At 38.5% G+C, this 13,170-nt stretch overlaps 1 protein-coding gene across 2 annotated transcripts in view; it reads right to left on the bottom strand.

Moving 5' to 3' along the window:
• Positions 1–13,170, bottom strand: part of MORC4 (MORC family CW-type zinc finger 4) — a 64,069-nt gene that overhangs the window by 12,182 nt on the left and 38,717 nt on the right. Inside the window, exons 14-16 of one of the 2 annotated variants that reach the window (XM_039464143.2) lie at positions 12,793–12,968; positions 693–1,380; positions 118–401 (exon numbers count right to left, since the gene is read on the bottom strand). In XM_039464143.2, the coding sequence (XP_039320077.1) occupies positions 118–401; positions 693–1,380; positions 12,793–12,968 (1,148 nt within the window). The remainder of the gene's footprint in view (positions 1–117; positions 402–692; positions 1,381–12,792; positions 12,969–13,170) is intronic. The other variant, XM_039464144.2, reaches the window with a different exon arrangement.

Here is a 13,170-nt window from a genome sequence, read left to right as displayed (position 1 = left end):
ATTCTTGGTGGCCTGTGAATTAAGGCTTCTTGCCTTGTCTATGGCCAGTAACTGGGGGTCCTAAGGGATGCTTCCCATTAGCACTCACAAACTGATAACTAAACCCTAGTAATTAACCTTTCTAGGTCATCTCCCTCTGGGGTCCGGTAGGAGACCTGAGCCTTCTGCAGCATTTCCAGGTGTGTCTCTGTCTCCCTCAGTTTATCTTTCAACTCTTGCTTTTCCTCTTTGGTTCTTTCCAGCTCAGCTTTCAGAATCTGGAATTCAGCTTGGCGATAACCCATGTGTTTCTTGCTCCAGTACAAGCCTTCCGCATCCTGGGTACTGTAGATCACCAATTCATGTTGGACTTTCTTGAATTCAGACTGCCAGTGATTCCTCTCCTGTTCCAGCTCCTCCACCTGCAGTCCAAGAAACAGAAATTCAATGACCCCACAAAAGAATGTGCCAAAAACTTACTCATATGATCACCCTGTGATTCCACTATACATATTCTTCTACTTATGGACCTCTTCAATACCATGAAATGGGCAGGAAGCCTACTACAGTTACTCTATCTTAAACACATCACAGAACAGTTCAAGGGTATATTTTGTTTAAAGGCCTCAGAACATGAAATCATCAGGGCACCAACGTCCTGGTCCCTTGGTTACAATGATCTGTTATTCCTAGTGGTAAGGTATTACCCTAACCTTTTGCTGGAACAAATTCCTTTCAGCCAAAACACGTTCCAATTTTTCTGTGGTTCTCTTCAATTCTTCCAGCTCTCTCTGGTTCTTTATCTTTGGTGTATTACAACCTTCACTCTCCTCATAGCCTCTTCCTTTCTCCCCAGTGGCTGCAGCCGGGATTGCAGCAGAGGCCACAGAATAAGGCCCTGGGTTCCAGGATTCAGTTGCTTTTCGTCTCTCGGCAAGCTCCTCTCTGTTAAAAGGGATCAGCTGAATGGGAGCTCCTGAATCTCTAACACCTTTGGCAACACCAACAACAGCTACAAAAGGTCCTTTGTTCACTTCTTCTTTGTTTATGCTCGTGCTACCTCTGTTAGATTCTTCTGCCACCAATCTTGGCATCTGATCTTCTAATTCTTCAGGAAGCAGGGACCCCTGACGTTGGTCTTGGGCCCCTGGATACAGAATTGAAATATCTCTGTTTTGACCTGTATTCTTGCTTGCTTCTGGGTATTCTGGGAAAAGGTATGGTGGTGTACTTCTCTCAGAACTCGATTTGTCATTGTTCTCTCCTTCTGGGTAGGCAACAGCTGCCTCTACCCTCCTGTAAGGAGCAGGCATGGAATAATCTAGAACAGGTGTTGTCATCTCATTCTGGAGCCTTCTTCGTTTCTCCACTGGTTCCTCACCTACGATCCATTTGTGCTTACTGCAAGAAGAGGAAATTAAATTGTAAGCTGTCGCAGTACAGGTTAAGTATGTTCTGATCCTATGGAGCCCCAACTCAAACTTGCCATATTCAAACGGGCTCTAAACATTACTCACAGACACCTTCAGGTCAGGGATACTTTACCTGCAATCCTCAACCCTTCACTAGTGCAATTGGTATTAAGGAAGAGGTGAAGTTGAAGATGTGAATAGGCAGCATCTGGATATAACAGGATTAGGTTGACCTTGGTTAAGAATTCTAAAAATAAGATTGCGACCGGTCTGACTTAGAAGTGTCCTGAATATGCAAGTCAAGAAGGAAGACAAAGAAAAAACATATACCCCAAATCTCCTAATACAAGAATGGAATGCAAAGGCCATAAAAAGCTTAGCAGAGTATGCAGAGAATAGTGCCAACTGATTAATTTTACAGTGACGCAAAAGCCTTCTAGTATCAAAGACTTATGCACATTTTTATATTGCAGCAGAACCACACAATTCTTTACACAGCCCACTGGATTGTGGCTATTGCCCATTATTCACTTGTAAAAGTTAATTGAATCGCAGGGGACTTTCTGAAACAAAGAAAGTGAATCAGCCAATTCAAGTCATTTCCCCCTTGTGACAAAGAACTCCCATACTCAAGCACAAGCAGACACTCCCTGAGTTCTGCAGGAAAGCTCATGATGATGGCCTCAAATCATCTTCCACTTCTGGCTGCTGTATGCCCTAGGGGTTAAAAGAACTAACAAAACGACTGGCACTAGAGAAATGCATAGGCAATTTTTAATCACATGGGAACCCCATTTTTATCCTTAAAACTATTCAGCCCTCTCTCTGGATAACCAAGACATTTCAAGATCAAATCAACTTTCAAATATTTAATGAGAAAGCATCAGGCATATGATCTGCCACCTCATAGTACCTCAAGGCTGGCCATATTTTTCTGTACTTTCTGAGAATATCTGTAAGATAAACCAAACTGTGCCTTCTTATAATGCCCGTATGTTCTTCAGAAATACAACTGATGTGCCATCTTTTTTTTTTTTTTTTTTTTTTGAGACGGAGTTTTCGCTCTTGTTACCCAGGCTGGAGTGCAATGGCGCGATCTCGGCTCACCGCAACCTCCGCCTCCTGGGTTCAGGCAATTCTCCTGCCTCAGCCTCCTGAGTAGCTGGGATTACAGGCACGTGCCACCATGCCCAGCTAATTTTTTTTTGTATTTTTAGTAGAGACGGGGTTTCACCATGTTGACCAGGATGGTCTCGATCTCTCGACCTCGTGATCCACCCGCCTCGGCCTCCCAAAGTGCTGGGATTACAAGCTTGAGCCACCGCGCCCGGCCGATGTGCCATCTTAATAGATCTTGTCATGTTAGCCTTAGGTAAAAGCAAAAAAAGACTTAGGACCTATGTAAGGACAAATATATCCATCTTTGAACATGTATAAGGACTACTATGATGGTCCATTCAGCTGTGGTACTGAAGAAGACAGTAAAACAATCAGCTGGCAGGTACAAAGGAAAGGTGTATAATACTATATAGCAACAACCAACCTTGTACAAAGCTATTATAGTCAGATTATTTGCCTTCTCTTCATTTTCCCACCTCTAAGGGTTCTGTCTTTAACTGTCTTCTCTTCTAACCCTGTGTTTCTTCTCTTTTGCAGTCTTATACAACCTCTTGGCTACAACCTCTGGGCAACAATTCCCATATTCTGCCAAACCCTGACCAAGGACTGAATTTCCAATTCCCTGTCACACATGTCTTCCTGGAGGTCCCACTGGTATCTCAAATTCAGTATGCATAAAACCAACCTTTTACTTTCACCTTCAAACCTGCTCCTTTTCCCTATGTTTCCTATTTGTGTTATAACAGCACCAAACTTCAGTAATATTTATATAGTAGTTTTAGACATTATCAATCTTCAAGTTCAAGCTCTCGCTACCTTTCCTGGACTGCAATGGCTTCCTCCTGTCTCCAGTCTCCCTTCTCTTACCTCCAGATCACTGTACCAAGCTAATCTTCCTAAAGCACTGCTCTGATTATGCTACTCCTCTATTCAAAATCTTTATCTATTGCTCCCCACGACATAAAAGCTTATATGTCTTAGCTCAGTATCAAAGCTTTTCCATACCAAAACGTAGGAAACATTTACTGAGCACTTACTCTGTACCAGACCATGTAAGAAGTGCTTAATGTGTATTGTCTCATCTAATTCTCCCCATAAACATGAAGCAGGTGGGATTATTTTCTCCATTGTTTTAAGGGGATGATCAGGAAGAAGTAAAGTAACTTTCTCAAGGTGCCTAGTAAATACCAGAGCTGGGACATAACTGGGCCCTAGCTTTCTCTCTCATTACTCCCTTCACTAACATCAGTCAAACTGGATGCCCTGTGATTCCTCATGCTGCTCCTTCTGACGAGTGTCCTTCTTCTCCCCAACAGTGCATGTGTAAATCTGGCTCAAACGCTACTTCTGAATTCCTATAGCACTTGAAGCATTCTCTTATAAAAATGCATCACTTCCTACCGTGTGAAAGGGAGTGGGAGTGTGTGCGTGTGTGTTTATGTCTCTCCTAGGTACCTTACGGAAGTACAAAAGTATAAGTTCCTACACAGAAGGGAGTTTAATTAACCATGCCAGATGGAAATGAGGGAACAAAACTTTCACATAAGAGGCAATCAAAAAAGGAACTATTATGTGAATGAGGGAAAATAACCAGATTTTACTTATTGGTTCTATACTTCTCCAGAAAGTCTGGCAAGTCCTTCTAGGAATCAATTCTCATGCCAGACTTGTATTCACTCATTGAGTAGAGATTAATTAGGGGTTTTACATACCAGAAATTCTTCAACTACACAGTTCCCTCTTATTTTGTTTCTGCTTTTTGTCATATTCCTCATTATGTGCATTTATGCAATTTATGGTGCATTTTGGGTTTTCTCCTTTAAGTGTTTTACATTTTCTGACATACACCATGTTTCTGCTCCTTCAAAATGCCTTCTGAGAGGCTTCTGTAATTAACCACTATCAGTTTTGTACTGTTTCACTAACCAAGACAGAGAATTATACATTCAAATTAATATATTTCATTTTTTACTCACTCATTTCATAAATGTTTCCTACTATGTTTAAGGAACTGCTATAGGCAAGAATAAGGACCAAAAATCACAGCCCTGTAAGAGTGTGTATGTACTCCTTCCAGATGATGTATTTTTCAACATATTTACTGAGACAAAAATCTATAAATCCACTTATTTAAGGTGTACAATTCCACAATTTTAGTATTCTCAGAATTGTGTAACCATCACCACAATCTAAGTTGCGAAAATATACACCATCCCACAAGAAACCTCCTACACATCAGCAGACACTCCCCATACCCCCACTAGGCCGCTAATCTACTTTCTGTCTCTATAGATTTGCCTATTCTAAGCATTTAATATAAATGGAATAATAAAACATATGGTCTTTTTAAACTTGCTTCTTTCACTTAAATGGAATGATAAAACATATGGTCTTTTTTAACTTGCTTCTTTCACTTAACATGTTTTCAAGGTTCGTCCATGTTGTAGCACATAATCAGTATTTCATTCCTTTTTATACCTACATAATAGTCCATTGTATGAACAGGCCACATTTTATATCCATTCATCAGCTGATGTTTATTTAAATTGCGTCCACTTTTTTACCTACCACGAATGACACTGCTGTGAACATTAGTATACAAGTTTTTGTATAGATATATGTTTTTAGTTTTCTTGGGTATAAACGTAGGGGTGGCATTACTGAGTCATACAGCTTTCTGTTTAACATTTTGTGAAACTACTGAAATGTTTTCCACAGCAGCTGCAACATTTTGCATGTATACCAGCAAGCGATCCTCTCATCTCGGCCTTCCAAGTCGCCGAAACTACAGGCATACACCACCAAGCTCAGCTAATTTTTGTATTTTCTGTAGAGACAGGGTCTTCCTATGTTACCCAGGCTGGTCTTGAACTGCTGGGCTCAAATGATCCTCCAGCCTCAGCCTCCCAAAGTGCTGGAATTACAGGCATGAGCCACCATGCTGAGCTTCTTTCTTCAATTGTAATATAAGCATCTAAAAATATAATTTTCTTTCTCAGTACTTCTTTAGCTTCACCCCACAGTTTTCATATATTTTAATTTTCATCTTTTCGATATATTTTTTAATTTCCATTGTGATTTTTTCCATTTGTTTTCGAAATTAAGATGTGTCATTTAATTTCCATATATTTGTGTATTTTCCAAATTTCCTTAGATTGTTGATTTCTAATGTAATTTCTAATTTAATTATATTGTGATTGAAGAACATCCTTTGTATTCTTTTTAAATTCACTGAGGTATATTTTACGGCCTAACATACGGTCTATCTATCCTGGAGAATATTTCACGTGCATTTGAGAAAAATATATACTGTGTTGTTGTTGAGTGAAGTTTTCTCTATGTATGTCAGGTCTAGTCAGTTCAGAATGTTCTTGAAGTCTTCTATTTCCTTGATGATCTTATTCCTAGTTGTTGTGTCCATTACTGAAAGCAGGGTATTGAAGTCTTGAACTATTATTGTTGAATTGTCTATTTGTCTCTACGATTCTGTCTGGTTTTGCTTTGCGCATTTCTGGAGCTCTGTAGTTAGGTCCACATGTGAGTATAGTTATTACATCTTCCTGATGGACTTTATCATTATGAAATGTCCCTCGCTATATCTAGTAGCATTTTGTATTTAAAAGTCTATTTTGTCTGATACTAGTATAACCATGTTTGCATGGTAAATCTTTTTCTATCCTTTTACTTTCAACCTATCTGTATCTTTGTATCTAAGTGTGTTTCCTACATACTTTTTAAAAGTACAATCTGCTATCTGTCTTTTGATTGGATTGTTTAATGCAGTCACATTTGATGTTACTGATAAGGTAGAATTTATATATATGCTATTTGGTTTTTTAAATTTTCTATACGTATCATGCCTTCTTTGTTCCTTTGTCCAACCTTTCCTGTTCCTCTTTTTATATCATGCATTTTCAAGTATAACGTTCACAAATCTAATAATACATTGTTATAATTATTACTTTATGCAATGTTACATCTTCTAAGGATGGCAAGAGAAGAAAGCAGAGCAAGTACATACTTACAGAGTTTGTTTCATTAACCTTTTTATTTTCCATTTTTTAATTGTCATTTCAGACTGTAGATCTGAGTTACTATCTGGCATCATTTCATTACTCCAATATAACTTTGTACCCACCCACCTCCTTTGTGCTGTTCTTGTAAAATATTTTACATTTGTATATAAGCACAATATTAAATCAATATATATGCAATTATATACAAATAAGTATTGCTTTATGTTATCATTTAAATAAGTTAATAGAAAGAGGAAGAAATATGCTATTGTATTATGCTTTATAATTAACTACACAGTTACTTTTACAAGCACTCTTTGGTTTTTCATGTGAATTCAGATTACTGCCTGGTATCACTTGCTTTCATCCTAAAGAACTCTCTTTAATATTTCTTGTTAGGCAGATCTGCTGGCAACAAATTCCTTTAGCTTTTGTTTATCTGGCAGTGTATTCAGTTCACCTTCATTTCCTAAAGATAATTTTATTGTATTTAAGATACCTGACTGACAGTCTTTCATTCCGTATTTTGAATATGTCATCACGTAGCCTTCTTGTTCCCTTTTTTTTTTTTCAAGAGAAGTCATCAACTTTAATCTTCTTGGGGTTCTCTTGTACATGATGAATCATTTTCTCTTTGCCTTTGGCTTTCAATATTTTCACTATGATGTGTCTGGCTATGAATCTCTATGTTTATCCTATTTTGAGTTTGCTGAGCTTCTTAGATGTATAGATTAATGTTTTTCATAAACTTTGGGAAGTTTTTAGCCATGATTTCTTGGAATATTTTTTCTACTTCATTTTCTCTCTATTCTTCTTGCACCCCTATGATGCGTATGTTGGTGCATTTAATGGCATCCTACATTTCTCTGCTCTGTTCATTTTTCTTTTCCACTTTTCTTCAGATTGCATAATCTATAACTGATCTATCTTCAAGTTTTTTAATTCTTTCTTCTTCAAACTCTAATGTGCTGTTGAGTCCCTTTAAAAAATTTTTTCATATCAGTTATTATACTTTTCACCTTCAGAATTTCCATTTGATTAGTTTTATAAGTTCTGTCCCTTTATTGATATTCTCTACTTTCTTTAATTCTTTAGACATGGTCTCCTTTAATTCTTTGAACATATTTATAACAACTGCATTGATGTATTTGTCCGATAAATCCAACATCTGAATCTCTTCAAGAGTAGTTTCTATTGCTGTTCCTCTCAACCCCCTGCTCCCTGTAGAGGTTACACTTGCCTGTTTCTCCGCATGTTTCACAATTTTTGTTGACAACCGGACATTTTAAATAATATAGTATAGCAATTCTGGACACTGAGCTCCCCTTCCCTGTGACACTGGTATTGCTGTTTGCTTGGTTATTTATTTAATGACTTGGCTGAACCGACTCCATGCAGTCCATTTCCCCTGTAGCATGCAGCCTCTGATGTAGTTGTTCAGATTTTTTTTCTTGATTTTAATCTTTTACCTGCAACCTAGGGTTCATACCTGGTTTGGCACAGGTCACTTATTAGATAAAGGTTATGCTTATGTCCCTTCAGCCAGTTAGACTTTTACTCTCTTCCACTGGACCTGTGTGAGACTTAGAGGTTACTACCAAAGTTCAAGAAGTATATGCTTCTGCCCCACATTCAGCCAAGTACTAATAGCTTAGATTTTCCCTCTTCAATCATCCCAGAGGCACCATAGACTTGAGCATGTACCTAGTCTCCCAAATTGCTAGGGATGTATGTGATTTCATTTTTAGGCCTGGTTCCCAAGTGATGCCCCTGGGTCAGAGTAATATTTTTCAGCCAGTAGTTAGTTAGAGGTTGTGTTTAAACCTCTAGTGCAAGTAAGGCTCCTCTTCTTTGCTGTTTCATCTGTGTTTGGCTTGAGGACTGCTTTCAGGTTCACCTTAGGTCCTGCTCTGATTGCTTCTGAGTGGGTGTAGCCCAGTACTCATACACAGCCTTTCTGACACCCAGGACTGACTATGATCCCAAGAGAGCTCTTGACTGTATTTTCCTGATTCTCTCTGTTACCAAACTTATGACTGCTTGCATATTTTGCCTACTGAAACTTGTCATGGAGTTATAATTGCCCTCATAATTGGTCTCCACCAAGATCTCCATTATTTTTGACAATGCCCCTTAGTCACAGAATTCTTCGTGTTTTGTTCCACATAAAGTCAGTTCCTTTAGGTATAGCTGTGGAGTTCTTCATCCTTAAGGCCTGCCTTTCTCTTTAAACAGAATCTCTGGAACAGTGTGCAAGAACTAGAGACAAAGACAGTAACATAACTTCTGCCAGAGTAAAATCCCTTCTTTATGAATGGGTGCTGGGGTAATTTTTGGCTTACTTCTTCCAGTATAGACTTCTGACCTATGAGCAAGCTCGGGTAGGAACAACAGGGGCATAGTATTATTAACTTACTGTTCCTTGGTGAGTGCTTCCACCCTATAAGTGAGAGCGTTGTGGGATAAGAGAAGGCTGGGAGAAGAGAAACCCAGTCTTCGTGGGTCTGCCTGGAACAGAGCTTCTACAAAACAGAACTGGAGAGGAAATGAGAAAAGCCAAAGGCCTAACCCTCCCAGGTAAAACCATAGCTCTAGACAAGGAGCCAGGGGAAGAGGGAGCCCCCATCTTCTAGACCACAGCCACCTGGATTAGAATTCCCTTGAGTTTTCATAAAACAGAGCTTGAAGTGGGACAGATTGTGGTTCAAATGCCACTGACTCTTGCTGTTCTTCCTAAGATTTAGTAGATTTCTTGAATATTTCTCCCTTTGCTGTGTTCCCCTAGGAAAATATCCAGAAACTTTGATTTTTTAAAATACATTTTTCAAGTTAAACAGTTATTTCTTGGTGAGAGTCCACTGTGCTCCTCATTTCTCCATTCTGGAAGTTGCTTCCCCAGATAATATTTTTAAAGGTTAATACTAGCCCCTGAATCAATCTCATTCATTTGCAAAATTGTTCTATTTCTACCCCTTGCTTGTTATTTCAAGTATTCCTTTAGACACATTAGAATTTGTCTACTCCTCTCCTTCCACCATTACAGTGCAATCCAGAATTTGTTATCCTTTTAAAATATGAACTGATTAGCATCTGACATATAGCTTACTCAAATCTAAATATCTAAATCAGGCGTCCCCAAACTGCGGCCCCCTGAGGCCATTTATCCGGTCCCCCGCCGCACTTCAGGAAGGGGCACCTCTTTCATTGGTGGTCAGTGAGAGGAGCACAGTATGTGGCGGCCCTCCAACGGTCTGAGGGACAGTGAACTGGCCCCCTGTGTAAAAAGTTTGGGGATGCCTGACCTAAATAAATTACAGCCACTAATTATTGCCTTCAATCAGATGCTTATGGTTACTTTAGATCTTTCTTTTTCTTTGAGACAAGGTCTTGCTCTGTTACCCAGACTGGAGTACAGTGGCATGATCACAGCTGGCTCACTGCAGCCTAGGTTCAAGTGATCCTCCCCACCTCAGTCTCTTGGGTACCTGGGACCACAGGCATATGTCATCACACCCAGGTATTTTTTTATTATTATTATTTGTATAGATGAGGTCTCACTACGTTGCCCAGGCTGGTCTCGAACTCCTGGGCTCAAGCAATCCTCCTCCTCGGCCTGCCAAAGTGCTGGGATAAGAGGTGTGAGCCACCGCGCCCAGCCACTTTAAATCTTATTTTGTATCGCTCATAAGAAAACTTATATGTATTTTATATGTAAGTACTGGAGATACTTACATAACAAACTTTGACTACTCAAACCTCCATCTTTGATCTTATCAGTACCCTAGAACAGAGCCTGTCATACAGTAGACACTCAGATACAATCATGCATTACTAAATGATGGGCATACATTCTGAGAAATGCTTTGTTAGGTGATTTCCTCGTTGTACAAACATCATTGAGTGTCCTTGAACAAACCCAGATGGTATATAGCCTACTATACACCTAGGCTATGTGGCATATAGCCTATTGCTCCTAGGTTACAAACTTGTAAGTATCTGCATATCAAATATATCTAAATATACAAAAGGGACAGTAAAAATGTAGCATTATAAGTTAATGGGACCATTGTTGTATATGTGGTCTGTTATTGACCAAGGTATTATGTGGCACACGACTATACATGTAGAATAAACAAGTAGGAAGGGATTATTCCCTTTAACAGAAATATGCTGTCTTCCCCTAAAAGAGTATACCTGCTTACATACTGGTGAAACCTACCCTTTGTTGCAGGTCCTCTCCTTCCCTTGCTAGATTTGTGGGACTTACAAAGCAGTTTCCAGAGACACTTGTGGAGCCCCTGCTAAACTACCCCACTAGAACTTAAAAGTTTTCTTGGATAGCATATGCTTTAGTCTATCTAGAGTTAGTAAGCTGAACTACATGAACCAAGGACCCTTATCAGCTTCCTATGTTGATAATAGCAGAAGACCTTTGGAACTCTTGATTAAACTTTAATGTTTTATCAGAAATCCTGTATATTTTATAGACTCTTGAGTACCTCTATTTTCCCCCATAAAAAGGTAGTCTCAGCCCAATCAATCAATGTGATTCTCCCTAAAAGTGTAGCTTGAAATGGCACAATCATCATTTCCTGAACTTATGTAACACATATGACATTAGCAAGAGCAACTATCGCATACCTCTTATGTATCTCTTTCTCTTGAAATAATTTCATTCTCATTAAGTTAAAATTACACATAAATGGTCAAAGCACTTTATCTGTCCTCTACAACCAAAACCTCACTCTCGATATAGCAATCCATAAAGACTCATAAAAAAATTCCAATAAAGATTGATGAAGTATGCCACCCAATGGAAGTTCTATTGTACTGCATTCATAAAATAACTATATAAATCAGCGTTTGTAATCCCCTTGAGGTTACCAAAAACACTACAGAGTTACAAAAGAAACAGTCAAAAAAAAGGAAAAGTGGTCATCGTAGGGAAAGGATAGTCTTCAAAAGCAAAGACACCTGACACTCCAGCAGCAATGGTGATATATGATCATCTCCAGAAGACCAGGGTAGAAAGGTAATAATGTGCTTCAAAAACACTTAACATTTACAGTGCACTCCTCCCAACCTAAAATGGGCGTAGGAAAAGTATACATGGAAACAGTATAATTAGGTTCAAGCTCCTGAGACTAAGGCTGGAATCTATTTCTTATCCCACTACTACAAAATTCAATCTTAGAAATTGCTTCTTAAGTATGACTCAGATTCAACCATTACTTATTGAGTACCTACTATATTCCAAGGCATTGCTATGTTTTTGTTTTTGTTGTTGTTGTTGTTGTTGTTTTGAGAGACAAGATTTCGCTATGTTGTTCAGGCTGGTTTCGAACTCAGAAACACTGAGAAAAACCAACCAACCAGAAGTCACTTTATCTTATTATGTATTCCACTGACTATTCTACAATATGTTAAGAAGATAACCAAACTGAAAAGTCACTAAAATGTTCACATCCCACCATATAATAGTCACATGACTGATGAACACAGACATTTCTATTATTAGAGAGCAACTCTGTGGCTGCCCTATATGGCTTGGCCCTGCAAAAGTGAGAAGCAGAATAAAGAGGAGAAAGCAAGGATTCATAATTAGGAGTACTGAGTTCAGTCCCATGGCAGTATAGGGGCAGTCTTATTCCTTCAGTGTTTCAGATACTCCTGATATGTAAGAAAAAGAAGTTATACTCCTTGTTATGAAGACACAAAATAACACTGATGAGGTGCTAGAAGATGAACAAGGAAAAGTCCAAGACTAAACTTATACTAATTTATTCTAGGAAACAACAAATGATAAGGCTTACCTAATGGCACAAATACCTAATAGTTATTTTTATATGTGGCCAACATATGCTAGGCCTATGAGGCCCCAGAAAACTTCAATATCCACACACTGAAGAAAAGGAGCAATGCTTATTGATATAACATTACCTTATTTGTATAGTATTTTATACTTTTTAAATATTGTCTATTATTACACTTGCAGAATTCCCAATATAACGTGAATACATGGTACATAAAATGAGTATCAGCAAATGATCACCTCAAAATTATATCCTTGACACAGCAGTTATAACACTGAAAAACTGAAGATACATGTAACATACTATAATATCAACTTAAAATTGTGTTTCTACTTCTGAATTCCATGCTACGGCTTAGAAAAAAACAGAAACAGGGTAACACATATCAACTTACTCTAGAGGAAAACAGACCCTAAGGTTTATTATTGATAAGAAATCAGGCTTTTTAGTTACCTGGAATACTGAAAAACACTGGTATCCAGAGGCTTAAGTTGAAGAGAAGGTGATCTGCTTTCTTCTCCACCAGATGGAAGCACACTAGGGCTACGAATTCCCTCATATCCAGTGCTCTTGTTATTCAATCCAGCCATTTCTTGAACAGTAAGGTTCTTTGGTGGATTACTGAATACCTAGAAAAGAAAGAAACGATTTGTAAAAATCCCAAATTCAAACCAAATGCCAAAGGATGAGTCAATCCTTTTGATGCTAGGAAAGAATGCTTGGCCAAATAAAAAGAAACCATCTTCTACACAAAACAAACAGTGCGCCATAATGTACACTAGGCATATTCAGTTATCAACCTTATCAGCTGGACACCAAACAGACCTCCCC

Source organism: Saimiri boliviensis, chromosome X, assembly GCF_048565385.1.
Source record: "Saimiri boliviensis isolate mSaiBol1 chromosome X, mSaiBol1.pri, whole genome shotgun sequence".
NCBI lineage: Eukaryota > Metazoa > Chordata > Mammalia > Primates > Cebidae > Saimiri > Saimiri boliviensis.
This window is presented reverse-complemented; position numbering and strand designations above follow the sequence as displayed.